This window comes from Megalopta genalis, chromosome 5, assembly GCF_051020955.1.
Source record: "Megalopta genalis isolate 19385.01 chromosome 5, iyMegGena1_principal, whole genome shotgun sequence".
NCBI lineage: Eukaryota > Metazoa > Arthropoda > Insecta > Hymenoptera > Halictidae > Megalopta > Megalopta genalis.
The window spans coordinates 13,238,067-13,256,886 of record NC_135017.1 but is presented as its reverse complement, the minus strand read 5'-3'; the positions used below and the strand labels follow the sequence as shown (position 1 = coordinate 13,256,886).

The window sequence follows — 18,820 nt, the reverse complement described above, 5'->3', positions numbered from 1 at the left end:
CGTTTTGGTGGGAGAAAATTTTATAGCGCGGTATGCGTCGATGATTCGCATTCGAGAGGCGCTAGAATTGGGTTTGAAGATTGTTGATGTTTGACGTGATGTAACTTCGTGGGAAAAAATGGTAGAGCAATGTGTCTAAGCTCGTTTTAAAAAGAGAAGATTCTAGTTTCGAGAACCGTACGTGTTTTTTATTTTTAAAACCATACTTTTACAGTAGAAAATGTTTTATTGACGCGTGCGTCGATGCTTCAGATCAAAATCTGTTCGGAAATTGTTAACGTTCAAGGTGCTGTAATTTCGTGGAAAAAAATCGCACGCCAATTCACTTACGCTCGTTTCAATGGGAAAAGTCTCTAATTTCGAAAAGCGTAAGCGCTTTTGGTCTCCGGACCCGTACTTTTGCTCGAGGAAATATTATATCGAACGCTCTCCTAAAACTTTCGTGCCAGAAATCGAGTGTAATTTGTTAATATTATCGGCAATAATGTTATGCAATAAATGGTTAAAGAAACAATAGAAGCCTACTCGACACCGTCGACGAAATTATCTTCTGAAGTTTTTCAAATGGACCGGCGCGACGCGGCGGCAGCGCAATGAACGATTTCGCGTTATTCGAGCGTGAAAGAGATCGAGGGGGATAGTAAAAAGTCCGATTATTCAACGTAATCGATATGTATATATGCGAAGAATTCGCCGAGAAAACCTGCATTCATTGTCGGATTGAATTCGCCGCACTTTTCGGCTCGAGCACGCTCGCCTAAGAAAATATTGCGCCATTAAAAATCCGCCGATCTTATTTCCAAGTTGTACTTACGATTTATGTCTGTAATGATTTTTCGCAACAATTCCTACCAGATATATAGCACTTTCGTAGATACGTTTGATGAAAGGTCACGTGATCGTGGTGAGGGGAAACAGTACGAGCTTATGAGTGAGGCCGCGAGCATTGCGTAATCGTTTATAGTTCCTTTAGTATTCGTTGACAATCGATGGCGCATACACTCGCGAGAGCTGCGCTGGAAAAGTACGAGCCACCGTGCACCGTTTATCACACTGATACCAGCTGACTTGCAGACGGCCAGGAGACAGGCATTGTAAGAGTCTATGACAACTTTATATTTCTTGAAATTCGAGCGAATTTATCGAAGATTCTGTAATGTTATTCAATTCAATTTGCGAAACTCGAATTTCTTTATCCGAATCGAATTAGTGCAGCTCGCAATTTGTTCATTCAAATTGAATTCGTGACGATCAAATTTATTTCTTTAACTGTGATTAATTTATTGTTGCACGAACGAAATTATAGTTCGGTTTGACACGAATCGGTTTGTGTCGAATAATCCCCTGAGACTAATCTAATCTGTCTGCTGGTGACATTTGCACTAGAAGAATATTAGTTAGTCGTTTAGTAAACGTGCAATATTCTTCATGTGTCAAATATGTAAAATTATCATTTTTATATCATAATTAATAATGCAATTTCTACGTTATAATTAATAATATAATTTGTACATGGTAATTAATAATATAATTTTTATATTACAATTAATAATAACATAATTTTTAGATTACAATTAATAATAACATAATTTTTGTGTTATTATACAATTGTAAAATTATTTATCTCGAGCTTCTTTATTGTTCATATTGCTGTTTAATAATGTCGTTGATCATTTACGTTTGAAATTTTTCCTGTGGAGAAGATGTTAAATATGCATCATTTGTATTCTGACGTATGTTGCCTCTGTTTTGTAAATAACTTAAATGTAGTCTCGTTTGTCACTGTTGGTTATCGTAATCGTTCTGATTGCGAAGGTTACGGCCGCAGTCTCATCCGTGACCCCTCAGACAGAAAGTTTAAGTGTAGATGATTAGATTAGATAGATCGTAATTTCTAGAGTGCTCTTATCATGTCCACTATCTGTTTGAACGTTTCCACTTATGTTGTTTGAAAAGCACTGCATGAAGTTCTTCATATCGCTGGAGCACGACTACGCGACGCGGTGAAATTCCCTTTGTTGCGAGGGTGTTGAATAGAAATCCCATCGACCATCCCTAAGTCAAGTATTTGCACGTAACGATGCAATTAATCTATTTACAATCGATTCTAACTAAACGCTGTAGAACTGCGTATATAAAGAAAAGAATAAGCACAGTATTAATTGAACTGCGCAAAGAAGAGTAATTTAATTTATAATGAAGAAGAAAAGGGGGGGGAGGTGTAGCACGCGCAAAATATTTTTTTGATGTTGGCTCGATCGTTAGAACCTTTTCACAGATACCAGATAAAATTATCTGATAAGAAATATATTTATATATATGTCTTATCAGACAATTTTATCAAGCAAGAAATCAAACAAAAATAATCCGGCGTCGGATTTTCGGCTGTCGGTCCTCCTGATCAATCCTAAGCATCTTTATTAACAGATAATAATAACAGTAATAATGATCGGTTATTCCGAGTAATTTATTTTTAATAAAAATGTTCGTGTGAGCATAATTAAGAGCATAATTAGATAAGAATATAACGGAATAAAATGATTAGTAAAAGTATAATTGAATAAAAACGTGGATAAAAATATAATTGAGTAGAAATATTGGTGAAACTGTAATTATATAAAATTGTTGATAAAATGGTAGCTCGCTAAATTATATTTAATTATGGTGAAATAATTTCTTCTCTCTCTGCATGGTCGTCAATGAAGTATCTAAAACATACATGAGTCTGCAAAATAGCTAAAATCTATAACTACATAATATGCGTAACAACATTATCAATTACTTATCAGCGTATAAATGTCAACAACAGTTAGTTAAACTGAATGACTAATTATTTATGGGCTATACCAGAGTTCGTTGAAATTGCCTTCTCATTCCGTTTCGCTCAACTATATTTGCAAATATGCAAATCATCTTTATTATCTAAATGATGCAAAACTTGTCTACTTCTATCCTTAAAAATATTTAAAAAATATGTAAAGTTAGTATGAATAGTCATGAACTGATGCAACAGTTTCATCACTAGTAATCAAATAAACAAACTAACGAATAGATTGAATTTAGAATATTCATCTTACACGAATTCAAACGTGACGCAAACGTTTCCCGATCTTACCAGAATTGTTATAAATTAATGCAACAATTTTCTTATTTTCATCTCAACTGAAATAAATAAATTGCCAATGAGTACAATAAGAGTAACAAAATAAATTTCTGTTAATTTATAAAATCATTTCACCGAAAATATCGATTACTTTCATGAATAAAAATATCGTCACTGTGATTATTGACGACAAATTGTTGATTCAGTGAAAACGTGGGTTGACTTAAGGAGTGAGAATAGGAAAGACAATCGCAGAGAGTCGACGCAAGGTATCGACCGTGCATTAACAAACTCGACCCTGCAATTTTCGCAGGAATTTTCGCCCGAGGGGTGCAAGGGGTTGGAACGGAGGGGCTGGAAATTCAGGGCATAACAGTGGCCCTGTGAAAAAGCTGGGTCGACGTCACTAACGCGGTGCCGTTTCCCCGGGCCGGTAGTGTTATTTATTGTTCGGCTCGATGAATGTCATTTAAAATTTCGATATAAATTAATTTAAAGGGGTAAAGGGGTTTGCCGGATAGCAGGGTGGCACGGGGTGTAATGGCTCGGAAAATGAAGTTCTTGTACCCCCGGCCCGGAGAGAGAATCTCACCCCGTCTATTTCACTCTTCCGCTCTTACCCTTAGCCTCTTCCGGCGCTGAGCTGCGGCCAAGCAACCCTCCAGCTACCCTACAGCTACCCTCTTCTTCCTTTTCTCTGAAGCTGCGGCTACGATACCGTTGAATCTTCGAGGACTTTGTATCGATATCGTTCCGAACGTTCGATACCGTGGCGTCGTTGACTGCGATCATTTTTTAGCAGAACCAGCGAATTTTTACGGATTTAGGGGTTGGTAAATTGGAAAAATCATAACATCGGGGGAAAAAATCGCAGCAGCAGGCATCCAGGCTTGTTTTGAAGGGTGAAATCTCTAGTTTACGTTCCACTAATTTATTTTAGCCTACGATCATTTTAACATTAGGAAATTAAATTGTTCTTACGCTTCGACACGAAGCATTTCTAAATCTGAGGATTGAGATTGTTGATGTTTAAATTGTTGTAACTTTTTGGAAAAAAATCAGAGCACCATCTGCTTATGCTTGTTTTAAAGGCTGAACATTCTAGTTTATATTTCACTAATTTGTTTTTAGTCTACGCTAATTTTACCGTTCGAAAAGTAAATTGTTATTACGGCTTGTATTGGAGGATTTGTAAATCGTTGGATAGAGATCGTCGATGTTTAAACTATTGCTATTTCGCGAAAAAAAATGAGAGCAGGGTGTACCTTAGCTCATTTTAAAGATCGAATCTTCTGCTTTTATAATCCGTAACTTGTTTTTTATGTAGATCAACGTGTACCGTTACAAAATTTAATTTCAATTGTGCCTTGCACCAGAGGATTACCAGATCTAATAATGGAGATTGTTCGTTGCGATAAGTAATATACAGAAACAATTTGTAGCGTGAAGATTCGAAAAATGATTTCACGTCCCCTAACGGCGCAGTAATACTTCGTATAACTGTATAGTTATTGGAGGGTCGCGTCTTCGCTCAAAAAGCGCTTTCAAGAGGCTCTGCCAGGGGTCGCAGGAATTATGATACGTAATAGTGTCTGACAGTCTCCGATGTGAAATTTCATTCTCGAAGTAGTAGTATTTAGCTTGTACTTGACGACTCCCTGCAGACTAAGTGAATAAAGGGAAGCGCTTCGCGTGGCACCTTCGCACAAATACCCTAGATCGAGACAGCAAGGCAAACTGCGGACATGCGAATACCATTTTCAGAGATCACCTACTTTCACAACTGTACTCGTTCGACCATAGAATTATCCCGTGAGTAGCCTGAATAATATTTCGGAAAGTTCCGCAACTCCAGCGAAAACGTCTACTCTCCAGCAAGAAAAGCCCCAAACATGATACATTTTCTCAATTGCTATGAAAGATACGCGAGCGAACGAAAAGGCACATTATAGCTACGTGATTCCTCTATTTCGTCGATTTTTTTCCAAATTTTAGATCTTACATTACAGACAGGAAAAAATAATTTGTTCCGCAAGATTGTGTTCGAAAAATCTCTTCTTGTAAAAACCACCCCTAACTTCGTCGCTCTTTATCTCGGTCGATATAAAAGATATTCGAATGAAATAAAATGCAGGTGATAGGTGCATGTTTCCTCTGCATCGTCGATTTTTTTCGAAATTTTACGTCGAAAATTGGAGACAGGAAAAAATAATTCGATCGCCGGAGTCGTAAGTGGAACAGTGACTCCGCGTCTACCGCGTCTATTTGGCCGACACAGGTGCTCCGTTCAGGTGAAAGGTGAAAAAAATCAGGCTCGCCTAACAGGCTCGCTAAAACTCATTCAAGTGGAGACCCAGCCTTCCTTCTCTCGGAGATCTATCCCATCCCGGTCGAGTAATTCTCCTCGCGCAGGATCTTTCCTCGTTCCCCGTTGAAATATCCTTTCGCCTTACCCCACCTTCGCAGCCACGCTCAGCCAGCCACTCCGCTTCGCTATTATCTTAAGTAAACAGGCTACCTGCGCGCCCTGGAATTCCAGATAAAGTCACATGTTATCAAAATCCCGAGGCTGCCTCGAGCGGGCCGCCGCGTTTGCATCGCACCGGTACCACCCCCGCGATTCAGCCCCTCGCCATCCGTCCCTCGCCTACCCCGTCCTTCGTTCCAGGGGAGGATGCCGGCTCTCGTTATTCCGTTAAGTCGCGGCCTTACCATTAACGCGAGCCGAAAGCCAAAAAGTGAAAGACCGGAAACTTTGACGAGCGAAAGACAATTTTTAGTTTATCAGCGAAATGGCCCCGGTTTCTTTGCGAAGTATTACGCGAAGGAAACGTGGATAGAAAAAAAAACAGTTAGACATTTCGAAAGAAGAGGTTTCACCCTTTAGAACGAGCGTAGGCAGATCACTGAGTGGTTATTTTTGACGGAGTTACGGTAGCTTGAATTTCGAGAACTTTTAGGGGATGATCGAGTGTGACAGCAGGAAATAGCTTTGCATTGTTCCCTCGGTTTTTCTCGTAAATGTGCCTAGGAAAAATATTTAATTTAGTAGGTTAAAAAGAGGAGGTCTCGCCCTATGGTACGAGCGTAGCTGGATTACCGCACGATTCTTTTTAAAGAAGTTACGCTACATTGATCGCTGGCCGAAGATCGTCCGATTTAAATCGTGAATATTAACTCGTAAAATTGCTTCGACAAAGTGTCGCACGAAATGTTCTTCGTCCGTTGGAATCCCGTGGAATCGGACCGCGTGTCCGGGATTTTTCGTGCGGACGTGACGTGCCGGGATAAGAATTCTCTCAGGTCGAGCCTCCGTTATCCGAACCGCGCGCCCTCGCAGAAATGCGTCTGGAATATTCGCGCGGTGGCCAACGGAAGAGACGGGAATGCGTCCTCGGAAATCACTGAACTGCCTGACCGGGACTCGGGACTCGGGAATCGGTGTTAGGGGTTGGTTCCATGGCGTGGATGCGGTGCCATGGGGGCCGGGGTATGGGGGCGCGTGCCACTCTGATTGTTGCAGCCGCACTGGGACACACGGGCCGCATACCGGCGATTCTTGGCCTCGTGCGGCGTGCCTAGACACCCCGGGAATACTTACGAGGTGTGCCTACAAAGTAGCATCATTTTTTCGAAATAAATCAACTATACAATAACAACAACAACAACAACGGACTCTTGGAAGCAGCCATTTCGAACAGCCGATCAATAAAAACGTTTACCGTCTCCGCGGCGGTCCCGAGATTATGTGCTGAGATTATTTTCCGGGACTGTGACTGTGCCGAGATTATGGTAGAGCCTTCAGCTGAACTGCCACGGTGGATTTAATGCTACGAAAATGTTGCAAATTGCAATCTTCGAGACGGAGTTGCAACAACGACGCTTTTTCTTCGGCCGAAAATTGGTCGTGTTCAATGCGTTGTAACCTTGGGTAAAAACGTGACGTAAGGTAATGTAACTAGACTCGTTTTAAAGCGAGAAGTCTCTACTTTCGATAAACGTAGGCTAATGTTTATTTCGAAGACGTTTTTGCAATGAATAGCTACATTTTGTGGCAGACGTTTATGATGCAAATTGAGGGATCGCGTACCTTTTGCTTCGAAATTGTTCATATTCAATTTATTGTAGCTTTGAGAAAAAAAATCGTAGCACGATCTGCGAGGGCTTATTTTAAAGCTCGAAGTCTCCACTTTTGACAAGCCTAAGTTATCATTCGTTTAAAAAATTCTTCCGCGATGAAAAATTTGATAATGTGACGCACCCTTTTAGATCAAATTTGAGGATCACTTACTCCTCGGTTTAGAATTGTTCATTTTCAATGTATTGTAACTTCGAGAAAAAAAATCGTAGCACGATCTGCGAGGGCTTATTTTAAAGCTCGAAATCTCCCCTTTTGACAACCTTAAGCCATCATTCGTTTAAAAAATTGTTCCGCGATGAAAAATTTGATAATGTGACGCACCCTTTCAGAACAAATTTGAGGATCGCTTACTCCTCGGTTCAAAATTGTTCGTTTTCAATTTATCGTAACTTCGAGAAAAAAAGTCATAGAACAATCTACTCACGCTTATCGTATAGCTCGAAGCCTCCACTTTCAAATGGCATAATTTTATTTTCTTTATCCGTAGACGCTATTGCAATAGAAAATTGAATATCTCATCGTGCGTTAATTATAGAAATCAGGTCGATAACATCGACGCCGTTAATATACATAACATACATATACATAACTAATAAACATAACCAGTTGCTAATCGGTGGAAAACAGCGGAACAGAGCGCGGAAGATCGAGCATCAGTCATTCATTAAGTTTCGGATTAATCGAACGCATTTGTCGATACGCAATTCCACGGTAAACAATTTACACATCGAGAGCCGGCCAACAACGTTGCGCGATACATGTGTATATACATACTACGTTTCCTATACGTCCCGCACAAATTTCCAATCCAATCTCATATCTACGTCAAGACAGAGCCTGAACAGCGATTTCTCAACACTCCGGCTCGCCGAAGAATGGATTCCTACTTGGTTTCACCGGCTCCATATCCTCCAGGAATATTTGAAGGATTTCGATGGGATTTCGAAAGGGAATACACCGGCGAATACGCTTCCAAAGGAATATTAATACAGTCGGTGCACGCGAAACGAATCGCGCGCCGGGAATTTTAATGCCGAAAGAATCGTGCGACAACATAAATTCATGATGCGCCCGGCTACAATTGGAAATCCATTTTTATTTCGACATTTTTGCACGCCCCCGGGGACGGATATTTCCGCTGATTGCTTGCAAAATGCTACATTTTCCGTCGGACCTCGAGGTATTTTGTTTGCAAACCGATCGTTGCGTCGCGTACTATAGACAAAATTAAGAGGGAGCTATGTCATCGCACAGCTGTTTTATCGATCGTTTAAAAAAATACGCACTTCCGAACGTTTCAATGTTTTGTAAATTCTTGCGGAAGAGACGAAGGAATTTTTATCACGGAAACTATCGATCCTTTCGATACGTATCGTTATCTTGTATCGGCCGGAGAACGTTCGTTCTAACGCGGGAAATTGTTTCTTCGCGAGAAAGTTCATTCTTTAATTAGTCGTCGAATTAATTAGCATTCTTTAACACGTTCCGTGCCACGTGTACCATCGATGGTACACGCTTGCATGTTTACTTAGTGAACTGAACAGATTGTTTACAAGAAATTTAGAACCGAAGAATCAATTTCCACCGCAAGTATGGGCGTTGATAAGTTTTTGTTACGTTGTTATGTGTACGAGAATTAATAATTGCACGTAATACATCAAGTTTTAGTAAAATATCAAAGTGTGAAGATTCGAGTAAAAAAGCTCGGCACGGAACGTGTTAAATTAGCAGGTAAGATGTCCGAGAACTTTGGCCGATATTTCACTCGCGAGCACCGTTTTAAAAACTGTACGGAAAACTGTGCAGTTCGGGAAACTCATTCGTTAATGAGATACAGCGTTTGTTGCATGAAAACGTATCCTCCCATTATTGCTGCTGACGCATTATAGAGCCACGGACCGCGCGCGTGTGTCGGCTAAAAAGTTGGGCAACGAAGTAGAACTGCCTTCGGGCTAGCTATAACCCCGCCAAAATGGCACGCTGACTTTTATTCGTTCGCATTCTCTATTTGCCTGCGCCGTTGGACAAGAATGAAAAGATGCCTCGGAGACCTCGCATTAAATTCGTTAATATTCGATAACAATTGTACATAATCATTGTAATTAATAATCGGTGTAACTAATAATAATTACGATTAATAATAATTATAGTCAATGGCAATTATAACTAATAATAATTACGATTAATAATTATTATACTCAATAGCAATTATAACTAATAATAATTTCAATTAATAATTATTATAGTCAATAGCAATTATAACTAATAATAATAATTACAATTACGTAAAATAATGATTAATGTAATATATTATATATAAATAACATATAATATAATATATTATATAATAATATTATTAAATAATATATAATACAACATATTATATAATAATAAAGTATTAAGTAATATATAATAATATTATTAAGTAACAATCGAATCCAGTAACCGAATAATTGTCATCGCTCGATCGAAACGCGCAAAGTCCGTCCGCACAAAAAAATTAAATAGAATTTTGTTGAAATTCTTCCGTTCTAAGAGCCAAGCTGAAGATTGTTGAATAGGATCGGTCGAAGGTCGGTGAATATGTTCGAAGGTCGCGTTGAAAATTTTGCAAGCTTCGACTATTTTTAAGCGAACTTCGTCGCAACGGGGACAATTGTTTCGAAGGGGGCGTTTATTTTGGTGAAACTTGCGAAATGGTTTTTCTTTCGGACGAAACTGAAACGGCGACAGCAGAAGGGGGAAACCGTTTCTTCCGAGCGTCGTAGGTTCCCCGGTCGACACGGCCAAGTCGATACCGAAGGAAAACAATTTGTCAACGCGACGTTTCCGCCGTGATATCGAGCTTTCTTCCCGAGTTTCCCCGAGTTCTCGTTACCGTTTGAGCTGACGATAATTTAATATTATGAGTGCCGGGGCCAGGGCACTGCTTCATTCGCGGTGAAATGGGAGTCGATCTAGTGATAAACACTCGGCGTAGTCGAAAATCGATATTTACAACCGGCGCCCTTCTAACTAACGCCGGCTTACAAATGATCGTAACGTTTCTTTCTTCTCTCGCGCGATCGAACGATGTTTTCCCGCTCGATATCGACGATCATCGTGAACAGTAATTATTTCCTAAGTCAGAATTGGCAAAATTAGGGAGGGTTTGTGTCATCGCATCCCCAATTTCGAATTCGTTTAAGAAATATACAGACCTTTGAATTGAATCAAAAAATTCGTAGGAATTTAATTCTGCTAATAAGGTATTCGGAATTAATCGACTGTCGCGATCGATAGCGAGGATTTGATCGAAAATAAACGATTCCATGGTGTAAACCGTGGACAATTAGGGGGGGTTTATGTCATCGCTTCGCCGATTTCGAATTTATTTAAGAAATATACAGACCTTTGAATTGAATCAAAAAATTCGTAGGAATATAATTCTGCTAATAAGGTATTCGGAATTAATCGACTGTCGCGATCGATAGCGAGGATTTTATCGAAAATAAATGATTCCATGGTGTAAACCGTGGACAATTAGAGGGGGTTTATGTCATCGCTTCGCCGATTTCGAATTTGTTTAGAAAACACGGGCACTCGAATATTATAGATACATAGATTACGTAGATACATATTTTTACATGAATAATTAAGGGTCGCGATATATTATAATTTTGTTATCTTAAGAAGGACGGCTGGCCTTGTTGTACACGAGTTTGTTATCGTAAAAGAACGTTTTACAACGTTTAAAATCTTGACAGTACGCGAAGCTTCTGTATTTACATGTTTTCGCTGACCTTCCACAGAAATATATAGCTTCCAGTTGGCAATTTTGATCCTGAAAACTGTCGGCCATGTTCGATCGAACCTTTTTTGGTTTCAATCAAGAGGGTTCAGGCTGTCGTCGACTATCCTTTCGTTCGAATCTAGCGATCATTTTTAACCTCGGTTAATAAAACGCGAAACAAGCTCGGGTTAAATGAAGGCCGCGTGAAACAAGGGTTACTCGTAGGTGAGCATGATCCTCCTCGAACAATCTATTTTAGCAAACACGAATGGCGAATCCAGAGTCCACATATCGTTCCTTGGTTGAATACACATCGCACTGGAATAGTATCGAACCAATCAAGCGCTCCAGAGAAACTCTCTCTCACTCTCTCTCTTTCTCTCGCTCTCGCTCTCGCTCACTCGCTGCCTGTGTCTTTATTGATAGAGAGAAACCTTGATTGGAATCTTTAGGACTACCCGCTAAAGTGTGCAAAGTCAACTGCCACAGTCAACTCGCATTCCTGCGGCGCGCGGAGACACTGTACACACATAGTAAATTCTCCCTAATTTTTCCTTCAGCTTGTTCACAAGAATGGAAAGTTTGGGAAGATAAATTTAGGAATTTAGAGCTGCGAGGCTCGAACAATGGTGTCACCTCTCCCCAAATTGTCCATTTTCGTTAATCGAAGCTGAAGGAAAATTGAGGAGAGTTTACTGTATCTGCCATCATTTTTTTCAGCTCTGTGAAATTCCCATCAACGAAGTTACTAAACGGTGGACAATATCGTGACGACGATTTTCATCTACTTGAAAAAGCAAACTTAAATAGACAGCTCAAGGCAAGAAACAATGGCGATACAGGGCTACATACTGAACAGTGGCCAAGGCCCCTACGTCCCGAACATTTCCCTGCAGGAACACATACTGAACATGTTTCGGAAGGACCTCGACCGCACCACGATGGTAAGTTCTGCATTGTTGTTCCGCGTTAATTGATCCCAAAAAACAACGTGCTGCTGAAATATTGAAACGGATATTGTAACTTTTTGTTATACATAGACAGGGTGTCCCAAAAATGTCTCGCAATCCGAAAGTAGGGGATTCCTGAGGTCATTTGAAGCAACTTTTTCCTTAGCGAAAATGCAATCCGCGGCTTCGTTTACGAGTTATTAACGAAAAGCAGTGACCAATCAGAGGCGAGATCGTTTGGCGCGAGACGGCCGAGCCAATGAGCGGGACTGGGCTCCGTGCACTCGTTGGCTGGGCCGCCGCGCGCCAGCCGAGCTCGCTTCTTATTGGTCAGTGTTTTTCTTTAATAACTCGTAAACGAAGCCTCGGAGAAAATTTTCGCAAAGGAAAAAGTTGCTTCAAATGACCTCAGGAATCTCTCATTTTCGGGACACCCTGTATATCTTTGTACATTATTATTTATCAGTGATAGTATTATTTGCTGTGAAGCGGGGCCAAACTTGTTGCTTTCAGCTAAACACATTGTGAAAAGCGATATAGCATAATCGTGGACGATTAAAATTGTTAATCCCATCTGTCACCTTTATAGATAGACGTTGACACTGGAACATCGTACACGTCCAGGTATCTCCTCGAGGCGTCTGTGAGACTGGCGCACGCCTTAAAAACTTATGGCGTCGAAATGGGAGACAGAATTTCTATAGCCAGCGACAATCATCCTAATTACGTGGTGGCTGGAATCGCGATACTGTCTGCTGGCGGTATCTACGCGCCCTTGAATCCGGCTTACACGGAAAGTGAGTGTTAGAAAATTATGGCAGCGACAGAATCACGATAACAGAATGAGAAAAGGATTTTAGCGAACCCTAAATCTCGAGAAATAATAATAGGTCAACGACAAAAAAGAAGGTGAAAAGATATAAAAAGTATGTTCAATAGAAAAACCGCCATTCGATCGTTACATTTATAATTTAATAAACGGGTGGGCAAATAATAAATATAATTGCTCCGTTTGCAAAATCAAATTTAGCTTGTTATAATAAATAATGTTACAAAAACAATTCAACGAATGGGATACCAAGTAATAAATATAATTACTCAAATTATCAAGTTATAAATTTAGTACGATATTTTCTACGATAATATTATAAACAATATACATTAATTTGTTTAGGGGAATACAGGCACATGTTAGACATCATTGAACCCCGTGTGATGTTCGTGTCGCGGAGGTGCGAGGCGATTATGGCAAAGATCGCGCCGACCCTGAAATCGAAGATGCACATAATCCAAATCGAAGACGAAGCCGTCGACAGCAAATTCCCAAGGATCAAGCAACTGGTGGAAAAATATAAGAACGCGGTGGACCCTTACACCTTCATGCCGTTGCCAATCGATGACAACACTAAAAGAGTAGCACTAATCATGGCGTCCAGTGGAACCACAGGCTTCCCTAAGGGTGTGGCTTTGTCTCATCAGAACATGCTGACATTCATCAGCAACTTTCGGTAAAATTAATCGACTATAGTGATTGTATTGGCGTCTAGTAAGTCTAGTGAATCTAATAAATCCAGTGAAATTGGTGAATCTAGTAAATTTACTAGATCTTGTAGAATATAGTAAAATGTAGTAGAATTTCATAGAATATAGTAGAATTTAATAGAATATAGTAGAATAAAGTGGAATATAGTAGAATATAGTAGAACATAGTAGAATATAGTAGAATATAGTAGAATAAAATAAAATATAGCAGAATATAGTAGGATATAATAAAATATAGTAGAATAAAATTTAGTAAATCTAGTAAATCTAGTAGAATATAGTAGAATATAGTATAATATAGTAGAATAGAATCTAATAAATCTAGTAGAATCTAGTAGAATCTAGTAGAATTTAATATAACATAGTAGAATAAAGTGGAATATAGTAGAATATAGTATAATATAATAAAATATAGTAGAATATAGTAGAATACAATAAAATATAGTAGAATATAGTAGAATATAATAAAATACAGTAGAATATAGTAGAATATAATAAAATATAGTAGAATAGAATCCAGTAAATCTAGTAGAATCTAGTAAATCTTGTAAATCTAGTAGAATATAGTAGAATTTAACATAATAAAGTAAAATATAGTAGAATGTAGTATAACGTAGTAAAATCTAGTAGAACCCAGTAAATCTAATAGAATCTGATATACTTAGCATAAGCTACATATTCAGTAGTTGTAGCAAATCCTAGGAAATGCAGCAGAATTTTCGACGAAAATTTGTTTAATTAATTATTACAGACAGCCGCATCTATTCGACTGCAGAAAGGACGATCGACTTATCAACTTCTTGCCGTTGTTCCACGGCTACTCGTTTGGTTTATTTCTGTTAGCAGTATCCAATGCAGCGTGTATTTGTCTAATGAGACGATTCAATTTGGAGACGCTTTTGCAATCCATCGGAAAATACAAGATCACGCACATGCCTTTGGTGCCGCCGGTGCTTGTGCAGATTGCGAAACACCCGCAAATTACAAAGTACAACTTCGACAGCGTCAGGGAAGTACTCTGCGGTGCTGCGCCCCTTCCCAAAGACGTGAGTTTAAAAAAGTGAAAATAGTAATTTCAACGTTCATCTTCGTTCATCGTTTCGCCGAAATTACGTGAAAAATCGTCGACATTCGAATTGCCGTAACTTCGTGAAAAATGAACGGAATGTGATCTGTCCGATCTCGTTCGAAAGCTCGAGGCCTCTGCTCTTAAGTCCCCGGGGTTCGCTTCCTTAAGTATACTCTCGCCGGTGGAAGAGCGCGGGAAAAGACGGGTCACAAATATCGTCGATTTATTGATCTCCGCGAACTTCGAGATATTCAACTTGTCGTAACTTCGTCAAGAAAAATCGCGCAACAGCGTGCTTAGGCTGATCTTAAGCCTCGAAGTCTCTGCTATCGCCATTGTTGACCTCAATTTATCCAAACTTTCTACCGCGAGCTAAACAACTCATCGACCCGAGTCCGGTCGTTTTCCACCAAAATGATCGTCGATCGAGACATCAGGCGATTGGAACGTTTTTCTCCACATCCCCGAGATCGATTCCCAAAAATCAACATACACGCATTAAACTACAACGTTTCCCCTTTCGAACAAGCCTAATTAGACCCCGCTACGACCATCGCCGCCAAATTGACGCGGTCGCAAATATGTGCCCCGAAATTTCCAGATGGCGGACGAAGCCTGCAAACGAATAAAATGCCCGAGCATCCGCAACGGCTACGGCATGACAGAGCTGTCGATCGTCACTAACCTAAGCTCCAGAGATTGCGGCAACGAGAATGACAACGTTGGCCCCCTGATACCCGGCATGCTCTGCAAAATAATAAATCCGGAGACGGGCGAGGTGCTGGCTCCGGGTGAAATCGGCGAGGTGTGCTTCAAGGGCGACCACGTGATGCTGGGCTACTTCAAAAATCCCAAGGTCACGGCCGAGACCATCGACAAGGACCAATGGTTGCATACCGGGGACCTGGGCTACCTGAACACCGACGGGATATTGTACATTTCCGGCCGATTGAAGGAACTGATTAAGTACAAGGGCTACCAGGTCTCACCTTCGGAAATCGAGACGCTGATTCAGTCGCATAGCGGTGTCAAGGACGCCGCTGTCATCGGCGTGCCTCATCCTGAGAGCGGGGAGGTGCCTATGGCGTTCGTAGTCAAGCAGCCGAACAGCATGATCACCGCCGAGGAGATTATTGCCTTCAATAACAGTCAGTCCGCGAATGATTTTATTAGATTTTTACTTGAATTCAATTCAATTCGTTCGATTGTTCCGGTGTACGAATTGTTCGTTGCACGAGCTTCGCCGGGATTTCGTTTACGATTGTCATTATTGTATTGTGTCGGGCAATTTTTCGAATTTTTATAGTCAATTTTTATAATTTTGCAATTGCAATTATACTGCTGCAATTATACACATTATGAAATTGTATATTAATATACATTGTGTACAATTCAAGTAACTCGTGCAATTCGACAATAATGATATACGCTTGTAATTGTATGTCAGATGTATGATAATCAGTATTTGCAATTGTATATTGATATATGTACACAATCATGTAGTTCAGAATTAATTATTATATTATTTAATATTATTTCGTAAATCTGTAATTGCATGCAAAATGTATCGATGTACAATTACAAATACCAATTATTGTACAAGTAATATATAATTATAATTATATATTATTATTATTATTATTATTATTATTATTATTATTATATAATTGTTCGTAATCCTTTTTGCATATTAATAATAAATAACCTTGACAATACATATATATTGTATGCAATTAAAGTAACTCGTACAATTATACATTATTAATTAGATAATAATATGCACTATTAATATGCAGAAACGATTACGAACGATTATACAATTATAATATATAATAATGATTATATACTACTTGTACGATAATTAGTATTTGTAATTGTACGTCGATACGATTTTGCATACAATTACAATGACACATTCAATTATATTATTATATAATACTAATATTAAATAATACGATGATATATGACAACTATATAATAATTATATAATAACAATTCGATTGTATTTTAATCTCTGAACTGCTGCAATTGTCGTTTATTGTATAATCCATTTCATCGATTGCGGGACTAACTAATAATTCATTTTCAGAGAACTTTTCGCCTCAGAAATGGCTGAGGGGTGGTGTGCGGTTCGTCGATGCCATATCGAAAACTCCATCGGGCAAGATTATACGACGAGAGTTGCTAAATTTGGTCTCCAAAATGTGAAACAGTTCCTCTGTCCGCCCGATCGATTCGTAGCGTGTATTAGAATTCTGTCGTGTACGTACGTGTGTTCACACTATTTTTGTATATTTTATATCGATAAATGAACACCTACTAAAGAGATTTCTTTCTTCTTCTTCTTCTTCTTCCATTCTGTTTTTCTCTACTGTTTGTATAAATAACATTAATTATGTACATATACAGTTATTATGTATAACAACTTCAATTGAATATACAGAATTATGGTAGTTATACCGATACTATTTAATATACTGTAGCTATTGAATTATATCATGAAGTATATTAAATATATATTATAGAGTGTAAACAACAAAATTTATTGCAATGATATAAAATTATTTGTGGACCCCGGAATAAAATACTGATCGTATTTTAATGCGATATAATATTTATATTATAAATATAATATTAATATTTATATTATATAATATTAATATTTATATTATATTATATTATAATATTATATATTAATATTTATATTAAATATAATATGACTACTTATTGAATTATATCATAGGATATATTATACATATTATAGGGTATAAACAACACAATTTATTGCAATAATATAAAATAATTTTTGGTCCCTGGAATAAAATATCAATCATATTAAATATTAAATATATAATATGACCACTTATTGAATTATATGTATATCATAGGGTATATTAAATATATATTACAGAGTATAAACAACAAAATTGATAAAAATAATAATATCGAATTAAATATTAAATATAATATGGCTATAATAATATTAATAATTATATATTAATAGCGTGCATAAATAACAAAATATTAGAATAATATAAAATGTATCGTGCCTAAAATAGAATATCTACTATATGTAATATTATGTATTAAATTTTATATAAACGCGGCATATTAAATGTATTGATATTACAAGCGTTTCGAACTGAAAAAGGCCGAGGGATGAGACAGTTCCTCTGGCTTCACGGGCACCTCCAAGTTTGCAACCACTGTCGGCCATCGTTCCGAATGACGGATTCGATTTTCGTCTCGTTAATTCCCATACATCTGTGCCCGTTAACACACAGTCGCTCCCATCGGCCAGAGGGAACTTTGAAAATAGTTGAAAACCCGTCATTCGAAATGCTGACGGCTAGGAAACTGGAAAATCTCCTACGGTCGGCGAAGCCCAGGTAAATCTACATTGCCGCGAAAAAATTCCAGATAATTAATCCGCGTTGTTCGCCGCTGTCTGCAACTTCTTCGCGAGTAGCAGCGTCTCGATATGTAAATTGTCGCGTCATAAAACTGGTCGACAACCATTGGAAAATTCACTATATTTCGCCGTCAAAATATACAGTAATTTCTCCCAAAATTCGTGCTCAGACAATTTAGATTTATCTCTCGTTTTTATTGATAATTTCGTTGACAATAGGTGTTACAGCTTTCCGCGTGCCGCGTCTTCGAACAATTTTTTCGACGATGATAAATTATACAGGGACAAAGTAGAGATTTCAGGCTTTAAAATGAGTTTGGTTTCGTTGTTCTACGATTTTTATTCGCGAAGTTACGGTATTTTGAATATCGTCGATGTTTCGGGGGTTGGAAATTTCGTGTGAAGTCTGAAACGAGGTTTCCCATTCACCGCGTCGCGAATAAATTTTTTTAAAGAAATCGACTGATGGCTTCCGAAAGTAGACACTTCGGGCTTTAAAATAAGCCAAGTTTCATTGTTGTATGATTTTTTTGCACGAAGTTATAGCTGTTCGAATATCAACAATTTGTTCGTGAATTTGAAACTTCGACGAAAGCAGTAGTAGACGGCTCGTTTTTCTAGTTAATTATTTTATAGTATAATCTGAGTACGAATTAGGGAGAAATTACTGTACCCCGTGATTTACTATAAACGAGATCATTTTTGAACGTCGGTCAAAAATAAGAACGATTGGAATTCGTGTAACGCGACAACGCTGGAATTGAAATTGGACAAGAAACGTCGCATGGAATTCTCTTTCGAAATGAGAAATCACGGGGGAATATTTTTAAA

General features: G+C 38.5%; 1 protein-coding gene across 1 annotated transcript; it reads left to right on the top strand.

The window, feature by feature from the left end:
• Positions 1-952: 952 nt before the first annotated feature.
• LOC117226954 (uncharacterized) lies at positions 953-16,905 on the top strand. Its single transcript, XM_033481763.2, has 7 exons — positions 953-1,094; positions 11,737-11,960; positions 12,556-12,763; positions 13,141-13,474; positions 14,260-14,554; positions 15,179-15,725; positions 16,667-16,905. Exons 2-7 carry the CDS (start codon positions 11,847-11,849, stop codon positions 16,783-16,785), a joined length of 1,617 nt encoding a protein of 538 aa, XP_033337654.2. The 5' UTR covers positions 953-1,094; positions 11,737-11,846; the 3' UTR covers positions 16,786-16,905.
• The last annotated feature ends 1,915 nt before the right edge of the window (positions 16,906-18,820 follow it).